The 25,685-nt window shown below is 41.5% G+C and overlaps 2 protein-coding genes across 19 annotated transcripts in view; one reads left to right on the plus strand and one right to left on the minus strand.

Annotated features, from left to right (window-relative positions):
- Positions 1–4,756, minus strand: part of LOC124607272 (ATP-dependent RNA helicase abstrakt) — a 145,435-nt gene extending 140,679 nt beyond the window's left edge. The window contains exon 1 of the mRNA XM_047139550.1: positions 4,596–4,756. Coding sequence (XP_046995506.1) covers positions 4,596–4,637 — 42 coding nt within the window. The 5' untranslated portion in view covers positions 4,638–4,756. The remainder of the gene's footprint in view (positions 1–4,595) is intronic.
- A 2,221-nt stretch (positions 4,757–6,977) lies between these two features.
- LOC124607201 (oocyte zinc finger protein XlCOF6.1-like) overlaps positions 6,978–25,685 on the plus strand; it is a 69,962-nt gene continuing 51,254 nt past the window's right edge. For 6 of the 18 annotated variants that reach the window (XM_047139441.1, XM_047139448.1, XM_047139442.1 and 3 more), the window contains exons 1-2: positions 8,047–8,227; positions 8,872–8,931. Coding sequence is in view for 8 of the 18 variants with exons in the window: in XM_047139428.1 (XP_046995384.1) it covers positions 7,159–7,179; positions 8,872–8,931 (81 nt within the window). In the remaining 10 variants the exon portion in view is untranslated. Of the gene's footprint in view, positions 7,180–7,707; positions 7,757–8,044; positions 8,228–8,871; positions 8,932–25,685 lie in introns of those variants that run through there. The other 12 variants (XM_047139428.1, XM_047139429.1, XM_047139454.1 and 9 more) reach the window with 6 other exon arrangements.

The raw sequence follows: 25,685 nt of genomic DNA on the forward strand, positions 1-25,685 counted from the left end.
AATGATCTTTCATGAAACCCAAAGAAATTCTGGTTGTATGTAAAGGCTGTTAGTGGCACCAAAGTAGTGTCCAGTTCCTAGCATATGAGACATGAACTGAAATTGAGGGTAGCAAAGCAAAAGCTGAAATGCTTAACTCTATTTTCCAATGTACCTTTACAAAACAAAACAAAGAGGAATTGCCACAATTTAATCCTTGTACCACTAAAAAAAAATGCCTGAAATCAGTATTAGTGTCACTGGTGTGGAGAAACAACTGAAATTATTAACATTGAACAAAGCTCCAGGGTTCAATGGCATCCCTATCAGACTCTATACTGAATTTACAATTGAATTAGCCCTTTTTCTAACATTTCTACTGTATATCCCTCGAACACAAAACCATGCCCAGTAGCTGGAAAAAAGCACATGTAACACCACTCTACAATAAGGGTAATAAAAGTGATCTACAAAACTGCCGTCCAATATCTTTGACATTGATTTGTTGTAGAATCTTAGAACATATTCTGAGCTAAAACGTAATGACATATCTTGAACAGAATGATCTCCTTGATGCCAACCAGCATGGATTCGAAAAACATTAATCATGTGAAACCCAACTTCCACTTTTCTCGTATGATGTACTGAAAAGTTTGGGTCAAGGTATGCAGGTAGATGCCGTATTTCTTGATTTCTTAAAAGCACTTGATACAGTACAACACCTATGCTTATTGTCAAAAGTTTGATCATATGGGGGTATCAAGTGAAATTTGTGAGCGGATTAAGGTCTTTTTGATAGGGAGGATGCATTATGTTATCTTGGACAGAGAGTCATTGTCAGATGTAGCAGTAACTTCGGTTGTGCCCCAGTAAAGTGTGTTGAAACCCTTGCTGTTCTTGTTGTGTATTAATAACCTTGCAGGCAATATTAATAGTAACCTCAGACTTTTTGGAGATGACACAGTTATGTACAATGAAGTACTGTCTGAAAGAATCTACTTAAATATTCAGTCAGATCTCAGTAAGATTTAAAAGTAGTGCAACGATTGGCAACTTGCTTTAAATGTTCAGAAATGTAAAACTGTGCACTTTACAAAATGAAAAAAAATCTAGCATACTATGACTGTAATATAAATGAGTCACAGCTGGAATCGGCAGTGATCACACAGACACCATTGTGTGTAAAGCAGGTGGTACAATTTAGGCTATTGGTAGAATAGTGGGGAAGTGCAATCAGTCTACAAAGGAGATTCCTTACAAATCACTCATGCGACCCATTCTAGAATGTTGCTCAAGTATGTGGGACCTGAACCAGATAGAACTAACTGGGGGAAACTGAACATAAACAGAGAAGGGCAGCATGAATGGTCACATGTTTATTTGACACATGGGAGAGTGTTACAGTGATGCTGAGAAAAACTGAACTGGCAGACTCTTCAAGACAAATGTAAACTATCCTGAGAAAATCTACTAACAAAGTTTCAAGAACCTGCTTTAACTGATGACTCTAGCAAGATACTACATCACCCTATGCATCTCCCACATAGGGATAACGAGGACAAGCTTAGAGTAATTACGGCACACGCAGAGGCATTCAAACAATCATTCTTCCTGCGTTCCGAACAAGAAAAAGGAACGTGATGAAACCACAGCAACTGGTACAATAGGATGTAGGTTCTGCCATGCACTTCACAGTGGTTTGCAGAGTATAGATGTAAATATCATCTATCTGTTGTACAAGCTCTATTACATGCATATTTAGCATTCTTTCATTCCCACCAAAGTGATAGGATACTATTGTGGAGTAATTCAGTAGATTAAAAATGAGTGTTTAAATAACAAAGGAAAGCCATAAGGTGCACTGCAGGACTTAGACCATGTGACTCATGTCCAGATTATTTTAAGCAACTAAATGTAATGAGTGTCTAAGAAAATTTGATCTACGGTAAACTGTTCATCGTCCTACCGTTTCATGTACTTATTGTCATTTATCCATTAATTATTTTTTACCTTTGTCATCACTCAACTATGTAGGTCATTTGGTTCATTGGAAATGCCGAATTCCAATTGTCTGCTTTGATGCATGATGTAATGGTGCTGTGGTGTGTGACGTCACTATGGCACGGTGTTTTTGAGTCGGTTCATGTTTGCAGATGTTGTGTTGTATTTGATCGTGCCCTGTGGTTATGGATGTGACACATTGAGTTTAATGTATGATTGGGTTCATTTGAGTCTTGGCTATCATTGTGGCAGTGTGGGTTTATTTAAGTCTGGGTACTCAGTGCTGTAACATAGATATGGAAGTGTTTGCTTTGTTTTCAGTGAGCTTAATTCTGATATTTTGTCTGTTTTATATTTATGGTATTTCAGCTGTGTTTTAATTGAGCTAGTGAATATGGGTTTTTTTGGGTTTTCGAGTTATTAAGGTTTTGGTTTCAGTGGTGTCTTATGAGTTATGTAGATATGTGAAGTTTGTGGTTGTGGCATTAGTATTTCAGGTTTGGCGGTAGACATCAAGAGCTGCTTTGAGCAATACAGGTCAAAGGAATTGTCCGATTTCAATTTTCGAAATTGTAGATAGTGGTTTTTTGGTACTGAGGACTTCGTTTCAGCTATATATGCCAAGGGAATTGTCCCCCCCCCCCCCCCCCCCCCCCCCCAAAACCCTTCCTTTCCGCGGTTGCCCCGTTAGTTTCATTTTATTGTTGGAATGAGACGTTCTTGTTCCGGTTTTTTTTTTTTTTTTATTTTTGTTCGCGTTTGTTGGCATGTGTATGTAGTGATGACATAGTCCCAATTTTGTACACTCTGCAAGTAGTTGTTTCCTTCATACTGATGACGTCTTTGATCAAAGCAGACGGGTGGAATCGGACGCTTCCCTAAAGCCAGGTCATTAATCTTGTAACTGAGCTTTTAGAAAACTTTTTGTTGTTATTGTTATGTATCTACTGATTTCGCACTTGTACTTGGTCCCCCTGTGATCGGTGACTTCGTGCCACTCCAGAATGTTTCTGGTCTCTGCCAACACGGCATACGTAAGGTATTGTGCGCCGTAACAATAACAAGCCGTTGAGAATTAAGTGTTGATCCGTGTGTGGTGTTGTTTATAGTGATTGTTAATATAATTTACAGAAATGTGCAAAGAAGGTGTAACTGGTCCTTGTAGCGACCCGCCAACAACTCGTAGCGACCCGCCAACAACTCGTAGCCGATTGCAACGTTCCACTCCCTGCGCTCTCCACTCAGGGGCTAGTTAAAAGGACGCCTTTTAGAATCCTGCATTATTTTCTTGCACTTGATGACACTTGCCCAAGTTTTTATTATTATTGTGTTAATGTTGACGGCGCCGAATGCATGTTACGATGATCAAAGGTGAAATAAAACATTTGTATTCGCAAAATACAGGTTTTGCAAAAATTGTCATCTTTGCCCTCAGTTTGTAAACTATTTGAAAGGAGCAGGAGAATTAAATTTTATATTGGAAGATCTTTTGATCGTAAGTTATCACGTGCGGAGTTTCTGGTTTATCATGCGTTTGCTTCTGGAGATACACAAAGCTAAACTTCACATTCTTTTCAAGGGGCGTTTTTTTCGATTGATGGGTTTGAAATTATCTATATGAAAATTGCTCGTGAAATCTTTTATCATCATTCCGCGTAACAGAATGCAGAACGTTGTACAAGATGACTTGGAATGGTACAGCTGCTGCTTCTTAAGCAATCCTGTTCCATACAAACATCTCTGTTCAGAAATGTGTCGCACACAAAGCCTACATAATTTAGAAGAGAAAGTATTATTGCTCTTGTGTAACAACACTAATTTTTGCTTTTGTATGAGTAAGTGTGCTGCATAATGCACAAAAAGGAAAAAAAAAGACTTGCGTTAAATAATATGTAAAGCACCGATGTAACGTGACACGTCATTGACACATCACTACATAACGAATCTGCCACTATTATAGTATCCCAACAGTTTTATAAGATATCGATGGCTAAATATGGTAGTATTGCGGTGCCACAAGTGTGACGCATGTGACACAACTTTATAAAGGGTTTGTCGTAAGCAGTCATCTTTCCCAGATTTAACTACATCAAAGGAGGCTTTAAGAATCTCTGTGTAACTTGCACAATCATACGCTCAGTACGTTCAGAACGTTGTCGGACGAGTTCTATTTGCGACATCACTTTTGAAATCTGGGAATGGGCAAAATAATTCTTTAATCTCTGAAGTATAACTCTCTTCTCTAGATGTATCGCATAAATCTATAGTGATATAATTAGAGAGATTAAGGGCACACAGATGGTTATGGGCATTTGTTTCCCTGTGAAAAACGAGCGAATAGAGTAGCGAGCATTATCAGACCCATTAGCTTATTAGCCAGTCGAAGTCTATGCATTTCTGTTACCTACAATCATACACTGGAAGATTTCTCAGGACAAGGGGTGATGGATATCTCGTACGGGTACTTCTACGCCATTACAGTCGTTCTTGTGAACATTAAGTCATACACTTTTGGTGAGAGCAAAACTCAAGAGTTATCGTACTACAACATTAAGAATCACCAATGCGCTGCCAATTCGTTATTCGTAAATTTTATGTCTAAAGCACATTCTTACTTTCAATGGTGGCTCCGGTTTTTTATTCGGATCACATTCCATATTCTGTTATCGATCTGGCAACTATCTTAACCACTTACACAACACACTTCATATTAAGCACCACGATGACTGTTTACAAACAAACTGACGCCACAGATTCTACACACCATCGAACTGAAGTGTCTCACCAGTGACATACTATGCAAATGTACAATCCCGATCTTTGAGCATAGAGCTTTCACACTGAATTCAGATTTCAGTCGTCTACACTGGTCGTCATATTGTAGTTGGGCAAAAGGTTACTGTCGATCTTTAAGGAAGACTTATAAAAAAAGGTGATTTCTTGCTCTGCTCTCAAATGTACGAATCGGTGGAATAAGGAAAGAGGTTTAGCATTTCATTGGTAATAAGGTTATGAGAGAAATTTAGGCAGAAACTAACTGACTTCGTGCGTCTGCTAACTTATTTGCGTCGGACAGATTTCCTCTAAAGAACAAAGAGCTACTGAAGAAGTGAGTTATTTCTATTAAAAGGGAAGTCTCTAACCCTACGTCTCACAGTTTCCTTTGTCACCAGCACTTCCTACAAGATGATTACTTAATAAGACCTGGAACTACGAGAAAGCAATGCCATCATTGTTCGACTTTACAGCACCAAACAAGCAGCAGGTGCAGCGTGTTACAATCAACGAAAACTGTGCTGCAGCACTCGAGGACAAAAGCAAGGTGGTTAAAATAAGTGTACATGCCCATACGCTTTGGCTCAGAAGGGGGTAAATTATGCTGCCACAAAAGTCTTTGGTCACTTACCGAATAGCATCCAAAGTCTGACAGATAGCCATATAGCATTTAAAAGGAAATTAGAAGAATTTCTTAATGGCAACTCCTTCTACTCATTAGATGAACTTTCGGATATAGTTAGTAGGTAATTTCCCCAACCCCCAAACAACATCAAAGAATCAGAAATAGCAGAAAGAAACCGTTTTAAAAACAAAATACTAAATTTGGAAAGCTTTCAAAGCAGAAGAAATAAAAATCCGGAACAACATGGACAGAAGTAAGGAAGGGATTTCATGGGGAGAAAATTAACCTGGCACGTTTCACATCATTACGAAGTGTCGTATTCAGAATGAGATTTTCACTCTGCAGCAGAGTGTGCGCTGATATGAAACTTCCTGGCAGATTAAAACTGTGTGTCCGACCGAGACTCGCAGAACTAGCACTCCTGAAAGAAAGGATATTGCGGAGACATGGCTTAGCCACAGCCTGGGGGATGTTTCCAGTTCTGCAAGGTTCGCAGGAGAGCTTCTGTAAAGTTTGGAAGGTACGAGACGAGATACTGGCAGAAGTAAAGCTGTGAGTACCGGGCGTGAGTCGTGCTTCGGTAGCTCAATTGGTAGAGCACTTGCCCGCGAAAGGCAAAGGTCCCGAGCTCGAGTCTCGGTCGGGCACACAGTTTTAATCTGCCAGGATGTTTCAAGTGTCGTATTCATGATCTATGGAACAAGTACTGTACTAATCTAATCTAATCCACACAAATTAAGCCACCTCAGTTCGCACTACGCCATATTGGGAGTATCAAAAAATTGGCGTCAAATGTCTGTTCGAACTGAATTGCTGGCGGTACTTTATGCGTTTATTTTTGAAAAAAAAAATAGTTAATTGCGTTGCCTATGGTTGTACCAATAGGTGTAAAATCAGCTGATACTTTCCACAAGTAAATATTGTTGTCAAATTAATACTTACAGCTTAAATACGGACTGTTTGTTTCTACTTTTCATTTGTACGATGTGTAGGTTCCCAAAGGACACTGCAATGAGAAGGTTGTGGACCAAGGCAGTGCGACACAAAGGCTGGAAACCAACAAATCATAGCAGAATATGTTCTGATCATTTCCGCGAAGTGGATATTGATCGAACGTCGTCGTCATGCGTTCGCATAAGAGATGGTGCATGCCGTTCCTATTCCCATCGTTTCCTTCATACTTGCAGAATGTGAGCTGTACTAGATGTTTTTCAAATGACTTTAATGTTTCAGTGTTTTATATATTTGACAGTATTTAGTGTCAGCAGACTTGTGTGACAGTGGCAGCAGATTTGGATACGCAGTATTTTTCTACAAAAATGCTTACATTTTGAGCTAATCTAGGGAAGGAATTCTGTAGCCAGAGTAAAAAATCATTGTTTCAACGTATGACCTTCTTTGTTCGTATGAGATTACCATGTTCTGTGTTACAGCCACGTCGGCAGATTCCTGCTTTTTTTTGAAAGCCTTTCACATAGCATTTGACAGCATTATGTATGTTAGATTATTCTAACCTCCTTGTGTATGACCTATGAGAACTTGATTCGGATCGCTGCAAAGATTGTGTTTATACAGGAATAATATCTTTGTACGTGGCGTATAGGTTTCGGACGCTAGGAAGGTGCCTGCCCGTGTTTCGTTGTTATGTCAATTAATAATCGTTAATGCGTAATTTTTCGTTTCCTTCTGGTTTTGTGTGTGTTTGTGATGACATAGAAAGATAGAAGATACGCATTACGAGCTGTTTTCGAAGACCTCGTTAGACTTTCGACTGCATTATGTGGGAATATGTCAAAGAGGTGAAGTATTATGAGCGAGATATTCGTGATAGTAATTAGAGTGCCTTGTCGCGCGAGACGATAGCTAACGTCAAGGAAAATGCTAAACACATTATTTAACAATTAATGCTGTAACTACCGTCATCTTTCTTTCGACCCCATCGTGATTTATTCCCGCGCCTCAAACGACTTTATTACTGAAAAGATTTCTTCCAGACAATCGTAATTGTTGTAATCGGTATAATATCTTTCACTCCACACTAATTTTTACCGAAAACTGCCATAATTCTGACCGATAGTACAATATCAAGGGACCAGTTATTTTATCCCAAATTCGAATAGGAGCTCGTGCAATTATTTTAAAATATTATCCGTTCTTTCACTATTAAGTCACAAGTTGGCCTTACCACTACTTCCTTGCATTTGATGTTGTTTTTATGAGTAAGGAAATTACAGAGATAACTAGGAAATTAAGATATAATGTTATCTCTGGACTTACTTCTTTCCGACGCCGGAGTTAATGCTCTACATGTACCAAAAAATTTTTTTTTTCGTTTGGAGTTTTTTTTTTTTTGTAGCTAATATGCCTACTGCCAAGGTGAGAATTAACGTTTTTGGCTAGTAAACAATTCAGTTATTCGGACTTACAAACTACAAATGTTACTCCGCAAATACCAATATTCACGGATAAATTTCAGGCAATAATTCTTGTTAGTGCTTTTTATTATTATTCTTGGGTTATTTTCTTTCAAATGCACTATATTTAAGAACTACAGTTCCGTCAAAGAGCTTCGTGATCGATTATGTGGCCAAATCAAGGAAGCACACTGTGAATCCGCTATTGGATTCTGTGTGAATACCACTTTTGAATACATAAATCAGTCATTTGAGTCTCCTTTATCAGTGCAAAGCAGCTTTAACTCAACTAACATTAGTTTTAGTAGTTGTAAGAAAAGATGAAAGCATGATGTTTCATTTGAAACCATAGCATTTTTTGCGTTTATTGGCAATGTGCGAAGCATGTATTTAATGGTTTGCGGGGGAATCTGATAAGTCTTAGATATGTTGCGTAAGTTTTTTTAATTTTTTTGGGAATGCATAATTACTTTAGAACCGATATTCACAGTTAATTTTCCTCTCTGAAGCCATTAATTGGACCAGTTATACTCGTGCAAAAACTCCGATCTCCCGATCGCTTCCGAAAGTACAGTTTTGATTTCTTCAAATATTAACGTGGGTTAAAATGTTTTTCCTTAAAACATGCTTTACAGTACGGCGTTACCGAACTTTATTCTGGAGTGAAACAAAGACAAAGACAGTTTCAAGTTGTGTACACGATCTACACTTTTTCCTATTTACGGGATTGTATTTCGTGAATTCCTCCCCCTCAAAAAAGGTGCACTTCTAACAAAGATATTCATCACATTCACATTGACAGATAATATTACTTCTTTGTTTGACTAGGCAGTGATAGTTGAAAGCTACTTCTCGAATTTTGAAAACAAATCATTGTTATGTTGAGCAGTTGTTAAACGAAGCAGCGTTCTGAGTTTGGCAAACGAAGGGACATTTCTATAACTGCAGTTATTGTGTATAATATCATGAGTCGTGTTCATAAAAATAATCTTGTTCAACATTCTGATGAATGACGCGCTGAAGTGCGGAGGGTGAAAAAACAATGCCAGAAATCTTATAGACGGTGTTTTTTCACAGTGCCCAACTGATGGAGCGCAAAACGTGCCGGAGCAACTTCTACTGGATGAAATTGTCATTGTAAGTAGTTAGACATATTGGAAGTTATCCGTTTTTCTCTGTGCTGTATTGTTACGTACAGGGTGTCGGGTTGTTCGATTTGGATGTTTACTAGGAGGCGCTGAAGCAAAATTGTAGTGCACGGTATGTTAAATTTCTTGGGAGTCGAGTGTTAAAGTTCTCAACCAATCAAAGTTAGACAGTTCTTCGGAGGTAAAGATATTTTACGGGAGAGTAGCGACAAACGCAATAGTCTAATTTCAAGACCGTAACAGTGATTGATGAAACTTATGCTGCCATATGTTAATTAAATTAACTCGAATACCTCTGCTACGAAGTAATCGTTTCATTGAAGAATGTGAGATCTGTGTTCCTATAACAAAGAATTTATTCTTTCTCTAGTGTTGTATGTAGTATCTTTCAAGTTATCTCACTTCATACCAAGATAGGCTACCTTCAGACTAAACAATTATAATTCCACAATCTTGCAGGTTAAATTTTTACACCTGTCATGGACTTAAAATTCCGTTGTTAGACAGTTACTGACATTGATTTTCTTTCAGTTACCGAATAAATGTTCAATTAATTGGCGCCTGGGTTGACAGCTAACTTACAGTTCTGGTTTTAAATTTATGATCTCATTGTTGCTCAATCACAATAGGATGATAAACTGTACTGACAGCAGAGACTTGGTACCCTATGTCACTCTTATAAGACCACACACGGAGAAGGCCACTTTGATGATGAAAGCTAACACACAGTATCAACAGGATCAGTGTTTGCTGGTGGATCGTCATTTGCAGTTAAGAATTGTTAGATACTTCACCAAGTCTTTCATTATGCTGAAAGAAGATGTCATTTTGTATGACAGTGTGCAGTAGCAAGGAACAGTGTGCATGTATTCAGCTGACTACCAGATCTTGCCTCATTTGTTTATATTGCTCACATCTGAGTACCCACAGAATACCTAGTGTCCAGGTCATTGTAACTGTGGTACTGATAACCAGCCATTCTAGTATTAAATGAGTGATGCAGAGCAAACAAAACAATTATTCTATTATGAAGTGATGGTGATCGTTTTCTGGGTCTATAAACTTTTTGAGAGCAAGCCAGTCACACAGTGTGTCTATATACATCTCTATACGGAGCATACCTTGGCATTGCTTGGGTAGAGGACAGCTGGAACATGTTATATGGGACAGTGACAGAACTTGCAATGGCAACATCATTATACCTATTATACACTTAGTGTCAGATTTACACATTCTCTAACGATTATGAGGTAGACAGAAATGAGTTATATAACTAGTTACACATCCAGAAATTAGTGTGTGCACTTCACTACTATACTCTATGAGTATTAACACACATAGTATCTGGACTCTCCTATATAACATGAAATTGAGCATGCATAGTATCTGCACACTCCTATGTAGGCTAACATGAAATTGAGCAGTAGAGCTTATGAGAGGCAGACCAGCCATTACTAAAGGGCGTGGGGAGTATTGTCAGTAGAGAAGCAGTAACTGCAGAGTGGGTCAGTCAGGGAAGCTTGGTGACTGCGAGTGGTGACTAGTTGTTGGATGTCACCTGAGAAAAAAATCCTTTAGGGAGACTTCAACCCTTTGAAAGCTGTCCATGTTGACTGTTAGCAAATTGATTGTGAAGTGGAAATATGAATGAACATCCACACCTAAACCAAGATGAAACAGACATTGTGTGGTAATGGACAGGGAACATTGAGCTCTGCAGAGGATTGTTGTAAAAAACTACATGAAGTCAGTGGAAGGCTTGACTCTTTAAGTTTCAAACTAGCCCAATGATTGTGCTTGACAGTTGAAAGGAATGGGGTGCAGTAGTTTAGCAGCTTCTCATAAACCACACATTTCTGTAGTCAATGCTATGTGATGCCTGAGATGGTGTAAAGAGCAATTACACTGGACACTGGATGAGTGATTTGGAGTGATGAATTGCACTATACCCTGTGGCAATCCGATGGAAAGGTTTGGATTTGGCAAAAGCCTAGAAAACATTACATGTCATGTGTAATGCCAACAAGGAAGTACAAAGGAAGTGATTTTATGTTACGGGACTGTTTTTGTGGGTAGGGTGTGGTCCCTTTATTGCACTTAAAAATGGCAAATGCAGGAGGATATGAATATGTTGCCAGCATTGTATACTGCATACAGTAGAGGAATAGTTTGGAGATGATGATTAATTGTTTGAGCATGAGAGTGAACCTGGTCATAAAGCAGTATCTATTAGCTAGTGGTTTGTGGACAGTAACATAGATGAAATAGACTGACCTGCCCAGAAATCTGACCTGAACTCAATGGAACAGCTCTGGGATAAGTTGCAAGAGCTGACTTCAATACAGACCTCAGTGTTCAATGTACTTCTCTGGTTGAGGTTCTTGAGGTGAATGGGCTACCATTCCTTCAGACACTTCACGGGAAGGTTCCTAAGCAGAGTTCAAATGCCCCCTCCTACTAATACACTGATAGGTGTTCAGTTACTTTTGAATCTTCTCACTGAGGTCTGTGTGAATGTAAATAATTTAGTGAGTAAAGGTAACAACTTAGGCCTACAGAATATTAGACAATCTATTTCTGCACATGCACTCTATAGGTGCCACTTATGTAGGGCCTATATAACGGTGGCAATGTACAGTAGCTCCAATGTACAGGATATTTATAACATTCAGCAGAAACCATATGGTTGTTGCCATATATTTTAAAATTCAATATCGTGTCCACAGTTCTCTAAAACAGTCATTATTTGAAAAAAATAACATTTGCAGATGCTTGTAATATTGCATTCTGTCCAAGCACATCTGCTGCATCGGCATACACTCTGCAGGCAATGTTACTGTGCATGATGAAGGGTACTCCTGCTACCGCCGTCTTTTTCCCCATTTCCGTAGTTCATTTGGGAGTGGTGAGTAACAAGAATGATTGTCGGTAAACTTCTGTACGAGCTGTAATTTCTGTGATATTTTTTTATTTCATGAGATGTATATGGTAGAGGAAATAATATATATGACTCTTTCTGGAACGTTCTCTTCTGGGAATTTCAGTAATAATCCTTCTCATGATGAATGGTGTCATTTGTAGCATCTGCAACTGGAGTTTGTTGTGCATCTCTGTTATGCACTCGCAGCAACTAAATGATCCATGACAGAATACGCTGCTCTTCATTGTTTCTTGTTTATCTCTTCTATTAATCCAACCTCGTAAGTGTCCCACACTGAAGTGCAATACTCAAGAAGTGGTTGAAGAAGTGTTTTGTAAGTCACTTAATTCATGGCTTAAGATTTTACCAGTGAGATTGTCACTCACCTATTTTTCCTTCAGTTGTTTTATGTGGTAATTCTGCTTCAGGTCACTCAACATGGTTATTACTACGTTTTTTTAATGGTAATTAATGTTTTCAGTGATTGTTGCCAGCAGTGTAATCACGTATTAGTTGATCTCAATGCCTGTTTATGTGCAGCACATCACATTTATTTACATTTAGGGTCAACAGCCAGTCCCTGCACTAATCCCAGATTGTTCACAGGTCTTCTGACACTCCATAGTTCGTGAATTATCAAATAAAACTAAAGTTTGCAAGGTATCTCTCTACGGAATCCACACATTTTCATAGGCCTAGGGGAATTTTCATTCTCCAAAAGCATCATAACACTTAAAACATGTTCCATAATTCAACAACAGATTGATGTTGGTGATATAGGCTTATAATTGTGTGTGTGTGTGCCCCACAAACCCACTGGTAAACAGAAATGACCTCCATTCTTTTTCCAGTCATTAGGTACCCTCCATTGCTCTGGCAACCTGAGGTAAACAACTACTAGAAAGGGCAGCAAGTTCTCTCATATAATCTCTGCAAAATCTCATAGATATCTCGCCCAGTCCAGATGCCATTCCCCCCCACCCCGCCCCCCCTCTGCGGGCCTGGGGGTTAGAATAGGCCCAAGGTATTCCTGCCTGTCGTAAGAGGCGACTAAAAGGAGTCTCACACCTTTCGGCCTTTATGTGATGGTCACTTGTAGGGTTTGACCTCCATTTTTCTAAAATTTCCCTAAGAGTGAGCCAATTGGGGAAGGGCACCTTACATGGCGCTTCGTGTCCATCATGCATTGAGATCTTTAGCCCACTTTCTCATTGTGGCATTGCAGTCCTGCTCATCCTCCATCTCTTGAGTGAGGACATCTTCCTGGGTGCGTTTTCCTCCATCCACTGTGCAGTGTTGTTGAGGACCATGGAATTCTTTGCACATCATATCCAGCACGGTAGCCAGTCCGTTGTGGTGGGGCCACCATGTACCCTGTTGGTTGTAGCCCCCTCACTACAAAGGGATTGCTCTGCTGATTCCTGCGCCGTTAATTCCCAACATGTGCCAAGGAGTAGATGCCTGTCACCCTGGGGCATCGGGACTCCCGGCAATGGCCATTCTGCCACGTGGCCTGTGCTGTGGCTGGGTGGCGCCCATGGGGAGTGCCCCTGGTTGGAGTGGGTGGCATCAAAGTGGATGAGGCGTGATGAAGCGTCCCATGTAATCGCTTGCTGGTGATCAAATGCCAGCAGTCTCTAAGCATTCCAAGTCTCAGTACAGTGCAAGGAAGTGTGATCCTAAATCATTCTCCTCCCTGGCGACAACATGGGAGGAACGCCAGGCTAAGGATGGCAGCGAACCTTATTTGCCCCGGTACTTCGCATGTACGAGAGTTGATTGGGAATCTTTCATTTCCATGAAGCCTCAGGTTTTTTTTGTGGTAAATTTAGAGAACAAGTTTGGGGAGGTGGAGGGCTTGTCTAAAATGCGTCAGGGTCAGTCTTGATAAAAACGGCATCCTCCACCCAGTCATGGGCATTACTTGGTTGTGACAAGCTGGGGGATGTTTCTGTTACCATCACTTCTCATAAGAGCTTAAATATGGTCCAGGGTATTATATTCCACAGGGATCTTAATTTGCAATCTGATGACGAGCTGCGCCATCTTAGAGCGACGAGGAGTTCATTTCGACCGGCTCGTCCATTGGAGTCTGAGGGATAATCAGGTTGCCACCAGTGCCTTCATCTTGGCCTTCGAGGGCGACACATTACCCGAGAAGGTCAAGGTGATGGTCTGTCTCTGTGATTTCAAGTGATATATTCCCCTACAATTGCTGTGCTTTAAGTGCTGGAAGTCTTCCCGCTGTACTTCCAGCATCCATTGTCAAGACTGTGGATGTCCATCCCATCCCAATACTCCATGTGCTCCGCCTTCCATCTGTGTCAACTGTGGAGAGCATCATTTCTCTTGCTCACCAGACTGCAGGACTTGACAGCGAGAAAGGAAAATCATGGAATACAAAACCCTGGACTGACTGAACTACACTGAGGCCAGGCCAAGAGGAAACTTGAGCGCCTACATCCTGTGGCTATGACCTCCTCTTATGACGCCGCTACGAGAACAGTTGGAGCCCCATAATTTCTTGTGAGTTCCAGTCAGCTCTCAGAGCCAGAAGATTACACCTGCCCCCTTGATGGTGGGGGCACTTCACTCCCTGTTGCTCCCGCACCACCTACCTCGGGAGCACTGTCCCCCCAAATTGGGGACACCAGACCCCACTTCTCAGCTGGAGAATCATATGTCTTCTTTAGCTCTTCTCGCTAGGGAGGTGTTCATTGTGTCAATCCTTTCCCAGGTTTCTGCTAGTGGGAAAGATGACACCTGCCAGTGGCTGAAGTTCCCAAAAGCAGCTGGTCGTAGGGCTTCACGATCATCCTTAGTCCTGGAGACTGAATCAGTGAACCCCTCCCAGCCAGAAAAACCCAAGGATCAGCAAGAGAAGTACAGAAAGAATAACCCCAAGACCAAGGGAATTGCAGTGGCACCCACACCACCGCTGCCTACAAGCTCTGCGCCTGATGAGTTGAAGATTCTGGCGTCTGCTGAGGACCTAGATCTCGCCAGACCCTCAGACATAATGGATACAGCTTGTTTAGGAAATAAGTCGAGGCCCGTAGACTGTCTCATTGAGTGTTTCATGCCTTCCCAGTCTCACGATCACATCATCCTCCAATGGAATTTGGGCAGTTTTCACCACCACCTGGCTGAGCTACGGCAACTGTTTTAAGCTTTACACCTGCTTTCTGCATTGCCCTCCAGGAAACCTGGTTCCCAGCAACGCGGACCCCTCGCCTTCGCAGCTACAGGGGATATTACAAGAACCGTAGCGAATATAATAGAGTGTGAGGTGGAGTTTGTGTTTATGTCCTGAACTTGGTATGCAGTGAACTTGTGCCCCTTCAAACTCCTCTTGAAGCTGTACCTGTTAGGATATGTACGACACTGGAAATAACTGTCTGCAACGTATATCTCCCTCTAGATGGTGCGGTACCCCTAAGCATATTGGCTGCACTGATTGATCAACTACCTAAACCTTTCCTACCTTTGGGAGATATTAATGCCCATAACCCTTTGTGGGGTAGCACCGTGCTTACTGGCACAAGGCAGAGATGTTGAAAATTTACTGTCCCAACTCGACCTCTGCCTCTTAAATACTGGGGCCACCACACATTTCAATGTGGCTCATGGTAGTTACTCGGCCATTGATTTATCAATTTGCAGCCCAGGACTCCTCCCATCTATCCACTAGAGAGCACATGACGTCCTGTGTGGTAGTGACCACTTCCCCATCTTCCTGTCACCATCATGCCCATGGACGCCTACCCAGATGGGCTAAAACAAGGCAGACTGGGTAGCCTTCATCTCTCCTGTCACCACTGAATCTCCCCCCACATGCTGCCATCGATGTTGTGTTTGAGCAGGTCACTACAACGATAATTTCTGCGACAGAAAACGCAATCCCTCGTTCTTTAGGGTGCCCCCAGCTAAAGACAGTCCCTTGGTGGTCGCAAGAAGTCGCTGAGGCAATTAAAGAGCGTCGGTGAGCTCTACAGTGACATAAGCGGCACCCTTCTCGAGAGCATCTAACAGCCTTTATGCGGCTCTGTGCCCCCGTTCTCCTGCTTATAAAACGATGGAAACAGGAGTGTTACGTGAGGTACATGTTGACCATTGGGTGCCATACGTCACCTTCCCAAGTCTGGATGAAGATCAGACGTCTTTCTGGATACCAGACCCCAACAGGAGTCCGACGGAAACATTATTGCTGAGCACTGTGCTCGAGCCTCTGTGTAGGAGAACTATCCATAGCCTTTTGCACCCTCAAACGATTTTTATCCGTACTTTCCGTGTTCAAGTTGGTGCCTCCCATATCTCCCCCCATATTCAGGAGAATGGCGTTCCGCTGGGCTCTGTATTGAGCGTATCTACACTCCTGGAAATGGAAAAAAGAACACATTGACACCGGTGTGTCAGACCCACCATACTTGCTCCGGACACTGCGAGAGGGCTGTACAAGCAATGATACACGCACGGCACAGCGGACACACCAGGAACCGCGGTGTTGGCCGTCGAATGGCGCTAGCTGTGCAGCATTTGTGCACCGCCGCTGTCAGTGTCAGCCAGTTTGCCGTGGCATACGGAGCTCCATCGCAGTCTTTAACACTGGTAGCATGCCGCGACAGCGTGGACGTGAACCGTACGTGCAGTTGACGGACTTTGAGCGAGGGCGTATAGTGGGCATGTGGGAGGCCGGGTGGACGTACCGCCGAATTGCTCAACACGTGGGGCATGAGGTCTCCACAGTACATCGATGTTGTCGCCAGTGGTCGGCGGAAGGTGCACGTGCCCGTCGACCTGGGACCGGACCGCAGCGACGCACGAATGCACGCCAAGACCGTAGGATCCTACGCAGTGCCGTAGGGGACCGCACCGCCACTTCCCAGCAAATTAGGGACACTGTTGCTCCTGGGGTATCGGCGAGGACCATTCGCAACCGTCTCCATGAAGCTGGGCTACGGTCCCGCACACCGTTAGGCCGTCTTCCGCTCACGCCCCAACATCGTGCAGCCCGCCTCCAGTGGTGTCGCGACAGGCGTGAATGGAGGGACGAATGGAGACGTGTCGTCTTCAGTGATGAGAGTCGCTTCTGCCTTGGTGCCAATGATGGTCGTATGCGTGTTTGGCGCCGTGCAGGTGAGCGCCACAATCAGGACTGCATACGACCGAGGCACACAGGGCCAACACCCGGCATCATGGTGTGGGGAGCGATCTCCTACACTGGCCGTACACCACTGGTGATCGTCGAGGGGACACTGAATAGTGCACGGTACATCCAAACCGTCATCGAACCCATCGTTCTACCATTCCTAGACCAGCAAGGGAACTTGCTGTTCCAACAGGACAATGCACGTCCGCATGTATCCCGTGCCACCCAACGTGCTCTAGAAGGTGTAAGTCAACTACCCTGGCCAGCAAGATCTCCGGATCTGACCCCCATTGAGCATGTTTGGGACTGGATGAAGCGTCGTCTCATGCGGTCTGCACGTCCAGCACGAACGCTGGTCCAACTGAGGTGCCAGGTGGAAATGGCATGGCAAGCCGTTCCACAGGACTACATCCAGCATCCCTATGATCGTCTCCATGGGAGAATAGCAGCCTGCATTGCTGCGAAAGGTGGATATACACTGTACTAGTGCCGACATTGTGCATGCTCTGTTGTCTGTGTCTATGTGCCTGTGGTTCTGTCAGTGTGATCATGTGATGTATCTGACCCCAGGAATGTGTCAATAAAGTTTCCCCTTCCTGGGACAATGAATTCATGGTGTTCTTATTTCAATTTCCAGGAGTGTATTTTTAGTGGCCATCAACGGCCTAGCAGCAGCTGTAGGGCCTTTGGTCTCCCCTTCTCTGTATGAGGATGACTTCTGCATTTCGTATTGCTCCCCCAGTACTGGTGTCGCTGAGCGGCGCCTACAGGGAGCCATTGACAAGGCGCAGTCATGGGCTGTAGCTCATGGCTTCCAGTTTTCAGCCGTGAAGTCGTGTGTCATGCACTTCTGTCAGTGTGGTACCATTCATCCAGAACCTGAACTTATCTTAATTATGATCCACTCACTGTAGTGGAGACGTATCGATTCTCAGGACTGGTTTTATTTGCCCAATTGACTTGGCTACCTCACCTTCGCCAGCTTAAGCGGGAGTGCTGGCAGCACATCAATGCTCTCCGCTGCCTGAGCAACTCCAACAGGGTTGCAGATCGCTGTACGCTGCTATAGCTCTACAGAGCCCTTGTTCGATCTCGGTTTGACTATAGGAGTCTGGTTTATGGTTCGGTGGCGCCCTTGGCATTGCATTACTCGACCCAGTCCACCACTGTGGCATTCGCCTAGCGACGGGAGCTTGTAGAATGAGTCCGGTGACCAGTGTCCTGGTGGAGGCCGGAGTCTCTCCATTGCGGATCCTCTTGATTCTTGACATGTTCCGGGGCTCTGAAGTTGTTCACACCGTCGGCTCAATGGCTGATGGTAATGTTGGCTTCTGTGGACATACAGAGGCCATATTGAACAGCATTCCTTGCCCGCTGGCCACAGCCTACCTTTGGTGTTGGGTGACAGTGCCTCAGCAGCAGCTTTAGTTCTACCTTTTACTCGTGAGGGTGGATTTTATCATTTGGTCTCAGTTCTAGTGCATGTCCTTTGTCCCTCTGTGTCTTCCACTGTAGGGCTTTTAGGGTGGAGGTTTTCATGTGTTGCAGAGTGACTGGTGTCTTTTTTATTCTCGTGGTCAGCCGGCCATGGTAATCTGCTTTCTTGCTTTTAATCTCTTCTCCCTGTTTCTTGCGTCTCTTTGTGGTTTTCTTGTCATGTTTTGTCCATTATAGTGTTTGTTGCCCTCCTGTCGTTATACTGGTTCTTCATTTCTCCTGTTATTGTGCCATACGTCTTCTTTGTTTTCTTCTTTCCCATGGGTAATTGTTCTACTGGGAACAAGGGACCAATGACCTCACAGTTTGGTCTCCCCCCCCCCCCCCCCTCTTTTAAATAACCAGATGCCTCTTTTATTACGGTTTTCCATGCTCAGAAGTTTCAGAAGATTGGTTCAGTCTTTTGCTCTTATCTCGTTTCATCTTCTGTTTCATTGCGAGTATGGTCACATGATAACTTTGATTTATGTAAGATCAAAAACTAATTAAGACTTTGTCATGTTAATCAGCAAATGGCTTTCTCTCTAGCCATATAATTAGTGTCTGTGCCCTTTGTGTGGAAAGACCTGGATGTGATTCTGGCACTCTTGTACTGTCTCAGAATATTTTTTTCTGATATAGAGATGTCAACATGGAGTTCACTTAATCTCATGAGGCAAAACGAAAGAGAAGAAATGGAACCATCAAGATTCATCTACTGGCAGTAACAGCAGGAGAGAATGACAACATGCTGGTTACGTTCCATAGTCACAGATTGCTGCTCATACTGCCTTGTAGCCAGCAGTCAGCCAGTCGGAACAGGCCTAAGGCTTGATCTATGAGGTGTTTACTTTACTGGTTGGCAAAATTTTACTCCCAAATTTATGGAATGCTTCCTGCATTGCTCTCATTACACTCATTTTAGCTTCAATCAGCTGTTGTTAGTCGGGAAGGCTTTGATGTCTCTTAAATCTTTGACAAAGCTCTTTGATTTTGCTGTAAGTTTTCTACATAGTTATTGATTGACAGTGCATCTTTCCCATCCCTAAAAACCTCGCTCGATGCATTCTGGTCTAAGGTCTAATGAACAATGCTTTTGAATTTTAATAATATTAATATTAGGATGGATTGCTACTTGTCACATAGAGGACATGTTGAACAGAAGACAGGCACATTTATTAGCAAACTTTGATTTTTAGCTCTTGCGCGTTCACACACACACACACACACACACACACACACACACACACACACACACTCCAAAATCCTCTATCACCTCTGGGTGATAGAATAGTGATCTCTTGGAATAACATGGAGGGCACAGGATAGTAGGCTGCATTGGGGAAGATGTTTAGGAGGGGGGAGAGGGACAGAACACTTGTGCTATGCCAGGCTGGGAGCATGTAAGGGGGGTGAGGCTTCACAGTCCCCACTATTTGGTTGGTTCACACCTATAAAAGTTGTCCTTAATTACACAGGTGGGAACTCTCCCTGCAGCAGCATTCGTACAAACTTCATATCCCACTGGCTCATATGCACAGTCCTTTTAATTTCTCTGCTTCTGTCACTACCGTGGCCATTGTTACTAGAAGCCTGTAGCACACAGACGATAGTGCGCAGCACTACCCAGTCCATCTCCTTTCATGGGCTCATTTCATCAGAGACTGTTGTAGTCTAATGTGAGCAGTGTGGCAGCTACCTGTGGGCTGGGCCTCTGTGTGCAGCTTTGCTGGAGACAACATTGATTATGTATGCATGAATTGCGTATGTACAAATTTTTCTGTGTTTTCTGGATCTGTTTATTTTGTCAGATAGCTAAAATGTGACAGGCTTCTTAATGAATATGCCTATATTCTGTTCCGTGCCTCCTCCATGTGGAGACCAGAAATCTACCCTAATATTCGTCATTTCCAAACTGTGTTTTTTTGGTATTTTTTTAGTTTAATCCAGTTGTGCTCCTCAGTTTTGTTCTCGGAGATGATGTTGACACAGTAAAGATACTTTTCAATTTGTATCCTGTCACTCTTTCTACCAAATTCTTTTTCCCTATATTTCTCAACGATTCTTGTAACAGCCTTTGTCGTTAATGTGATAACAGGCTTATGACCAACGATGCCCACCTCTGTTTAATCTGTTGTTTGTGGCTGTTTGTTGCTGGGAGGTTTTAAGATGTATCCCTCAGAAGTCAGCCCTCTAAACACGAACTTGAATATACTTTCAGACAAGACAATGAGAGCCATTTTACACAATTCCTTGTTTCTGGTGCTAGAGTAGATTGTGTGGTTCTGTGGTTCTCCCTTTCTATAACTGGCAAATTGAAGACTGCCCATATTACAATAGACTGATCAGTAAATTTACTGATGATATGTCTCTGTCTCTGAAACAGTCTGCCACTGTAGCGGCTGAGGTAGCATGTCTATGAAAACATCAGATTATGCTGTTTAACTGACCTTACATACTAACTCCACTCAGATTACTTCACATTTGGTTATTTTGTAAGTGTCCAACCAGTGAAATATAAATTTGAAACTTGATGATTTACAATTAGGTAAATTTTTATCATTTTCCTTCTACCTATTGAAATAAGATAGAATCCAAAATTATAGACTTTAAAGTTTCCAAAATTGAGCAATTTTTGTTTTCTTTTAACATCTTAAAATGTCCATATCTCAAAAACTATTTGACTTACAGATCTCAAATTTGTACCGTTACATTCAGTTTCATAGAAGCTTTAAAAATGGATGTCACTTGAACATATTCACAAAAATGTAAAATTTTCACAAATCAGCTTTTATTTAGTTATTATGATTTCTAAATCATAAATAAATGTATGTTCTTCGGACACAGCTTGTTAATATGTGTGCCAAATTTCATGATGGTATTCAAACTGGAAAATACTAAAATTCAGTTTATTTTCCTGCAATTTACATTGCCAACTGTGCCACAACTACACGGTTTGCAAGCTGATTCGTAAAACTAAAGTTGAAACGAAATTATTGTATACTAATTAAGTGGGCTTTTGTTTGTTGTTTTTAAAACATAAGTTGTTACATACAGGCTGAAAATTAACATAAATAATTTGAGGAATATTATGTATTTTTAATCATGTATAACTTTTGATTTGGTTGTGGTCTACATTTATATCAATATATTTTACCAGTGTATAATAATAAAACAAAATATTCTCTTCTGTTGACACTATAATACTCTTTGGTAGAGGTGAATTGTTGAGATAAAATTAGCAAAGCAGCAAAGTGCAAAAGGAGAGCAAGAAGCCGCATACCAATTCAGGATTTTAATTGCCAAAATACTGTTGTAGTCTCTTAAACAGACTCTCTCACTGGGTATAAGGAGGTTAAGAAGGAACTTTATGGATGACTTAAATAACATGGATTATTCAAAAAGAATGAAAATCTGCTCTTTGCGTAGGCTAAATTATCTAAAACAGTGGTCATCAAATTTCTTTGCTCAAGAGCCAATACTGATGTGGGGCAGCAACTCAGTCTGCATACGTCCCAATTGTATTAATATTTGGTAACCTAGACATGTTAGTATGTCATGAGCCACAAATAGACAAAATGTGGTAAGGCTGTGATAAGTTAGCTGCTCTCCACCAAGCACTGATAATTAAAAGTCGGCACCATTTTGAAACACTTGCTGTTGACTGTTCTGTTTCAGATTGCTGCCACCCTCAGAGATTGCAAAATTGTAGCACTGTAATTGCATGACAAAGTGCTGTCTTGTCTGTGAGAGTGTATGATTGAGTAAGAACAGTAATTGTATTTACATTTAAATGCATTGTGCAGTGTGACACACAGTCACAAATTTTTACTAAATGTTTTGAATGTCATTTTTCTTGTACTCATTGCATTGTATTACAACCACCTTACTTTAATTCCATATTCAGATGTGTACCGCATTAGAAAATGATTCTCTCTTGCAATCGTGAATCTGCGTTACTTCAGTTTGAAATGTGTATGATAGCAGCTGACCAGTAAGAGGGACACCAGCCCATGAGTTGTCAGAACTGGAAGGCAAACAAGAAAACATATTCTGTATCATGTGCAATGACAGATTTTTCTGTGCCATCACCCAGTGTCGCCCCTCAGGTGACCCACTTCCCACGTGCCTACTATAATTCCTCCAGTACATTTTTGATTCAATGAAGGAGTCAGGTACAGCCAGCAGTTCCAAATGTTAGGTATTATTCTTTACAGGTTTCAGACATACAAAAGTCATACTTCTTCAGAAGCTATTAAACATTAACTCCTGGTACAAATGGGAATGTGTATTTGAAAACAGTTAAGAATACTGGAATGAAATTTTCACTCTGCAGTGGAGTGCTAGATCTGCAAGGTTCGCAGGAGAGCTTCTGTGAAGTTTGGAAGGTAGGAGATGAGATACTGGCCGAAGTAAAGCTGTGAGGAAGGGTCGTGCGTTGTGCTTGGATAGCTCAGATGGTAGAGCACTTGCCCGCGAACGGCAAAGGTCCCAAGTTCGAGTCTCGACCTGGCACACAGTTTTAATCTGCCAGGAAGCTTCAGTAAAGAATACTGCTTACAATTCACAAAATGTATATTTGAAATAAGTAAAGAATAAATGCTTACCATTTGCAACTGTTGGCTTTACCCAACTCCTTTGTTGAGTAAAATTATTGTGCAAGTTGTTCACAATGGTCAACTTTGTTTAACACATTACAATCCTCCAACATAGGGAATAACAATTTTATATCTGTATTGATGTATTCAGTCAATTTTTGGTGGTGACAGGAATAATCATTGTTGTAACAAGGGCTGACAACAGGATCCTCCACTGCCAGACTTTTACAGAATGACAGCCAAGTGCTGCTGATCAATTTTCAATACTCTAAAAGAAAGAATACAGTGCACCTGTCTGACTCCAGTCCACCTTACCCCTGGGAAAATGAAGTTCACCTGTCATGCATAGTCTTACAAATCATATCGCTTGACAGGTGCATGTGAAGGTTGCAGGAAAGAAAGAGACTCATTAGTAATTTCATCATTTTGAGTTACTTGCTAAAGTGAGTGCATTTTATCCCTGAAGTTGGTCGCAAAATATTTTTATGCTCGGCCAACTAGTTGAATTAAAAATGTTACTTTATTCAAATAGTCACATAAACTTTATTCTGAAACTGAGACTTTCCAAATAGCAAAAGCTGAAGAACCCATTCATTTCAGATAGTTTTTGGCATATTCAGGCTATGTAAAAATGCTTCAGGTTTGTTCATCAATCTGGATTTTTATTCATTCTAATTGTAAAGTAAACTTAGTACAAAAATAAAAATGTTAATTGATGTGACTTGTAATGTACTCTTTTAGCTATCCCATCTAGATTTGCATTGTTAGGACTGCATACAATCCTCTTTGTGTCTTTTAAATGACTGGGTAACCGATTATGATGATTATTTTTCAGATAGTTCAATTTTGAAACCAATGCTTCATAAAGGTAAGTTGTAGGAAACAGTGTTAAAATAAACTGTGTATAGTCTCGTAAATTTTTATGATTGCTCCAAAATTAAATGTGCTCCTGCTTTCCATGATGTTCTGTAAATTAAACTTGAAACTGTGTGTCATGTTGAAGTTAGATTATTTTATTTGCCAAATGAGTTTTATGAAACCTGAATTGACAGAATAATACTGATTATCATGTTCGGTATGCCAATTGTTATCTGCGAGAATGAAACAGCCTCGGGCATTTTTAATGTCTTCCAATAGGGCACTGCATGTTGGTAAATACTTCAAGCAATAGTTAAGTCTGATCAGAGTATAGCAACCACTGGAAAATTAGACAAATCTTTTCCTTCAAGTTCATATACATAAATGTGTTTTCAATCATTTTGCCCCAGTAAAAAGTTGGGTCCCAGGAAAATAAAATTTGTTAGCTTTTCCTGTATCAGTTGAAAAAGCTTTAAGTGACCACTAATCATCATTATCAACTTCAACATTCACTGATGAGCCAAAACATTAGGACGACTTGCTTAATAGCTTGTTTTTCAATCTTTGTAACAAAATCCATTGCTGATTCTGCTTATTAGGGATCCAGCAGTTTGTTGGTAGGTACTTGGCATTAGATGTCTACACACAGGTCATGTAATTTGCATAAATGATATGTTGCTGATTTGTGTAAGTTGTGCTGGCGCCTGGTAACGACCCACAAGGGTCCCATAGGGGAGACATCAACATGAGTTCACTATAATGCTTCTTCAACTTCTGTAACATGGTTCTGACTCCAAGACATTGATGACTATACTGCTGAAAGATGACATCACTCAGGGAAGACATCAAACATGCAGGTGGTTCACAACTGTCAATGTGTCTTCGGGTACTACCACAGGTCCCATGCAAGTGCATGACTCCCATAGCATAATACGTTCTCATCAACCTTCGTCCGTGGTGCGCTGCATGATCTGTTGTGTAGCTCCACGTTTAACAATGTGTGATAAATAGTGTGCTCTGAAACACTCGAGCATGCACCAGGATTGTGCTCTTTCGGCAGAGATGCCACAGATTACCATCTATCATCCTTTACAGAGAAGAGAAGCCTCCTAACCCCCGTTCTGTGAAGAGTCGTGGGTTTCCAACCATTTAGTGCCTAATGGTAGTTTCACTGTCCTACCTATTTCTGTAACTGCTCACAACAGTAGCACCCGAACATTTGACAAATTCTGCCATTTTTGAGATCCTCATTCACATGCTCTGTGTAATAATAATCTGCCCTTTGCCAGAGTAGCTTATCTCAATGGATGTCCCCATTTGTAGCCCATATCTGCACTAGGGGTGAACCACGTCCATGTCCACTTCGCTTACACACTTTTATTACCATGTCACACGTCCACAATGCCACCAGGCAGCATCCACTGTCACGGTGGGCAGTGGTCATAATGTTTTGGCTGATTAGTGTAATTTTTAATGCTGTGCTGTAAGAATAAAATAATTTCAAACTGACAAACTGTTCCAGCTCTTTTCCTTCACTTAGTCATCTGATGGCAATATGTAGGACAACATAACCATTATAAGCATTGCAAAGTCTCCAGTAGATGTTCAAATTCTTGATAATTAAGTTTATGTGAACGAATGAAATGTGTGACACTTACACTTTTGTAACATCCTTGTCACTTTGTTATTTGAAATTTGACATACCAAAGTTTTTTGATGCAGTAAGCAGTGAATGGATGGTA

This window comes from Schistocerca americana, chromosome 3, assembly GCF_021461395.2.
Source record: "Schistocerca americana isolate TAMUIC-IGC-003095 chromosome 3, iqSchAmer2.1, whole genome shotgun sequence".
Lineage (NCBI taxonomy): Eukaryota > Metazoa > Arthropoda > Insecta > Orthoptera > Acrididae > Schistocerca > Schistocerca americana.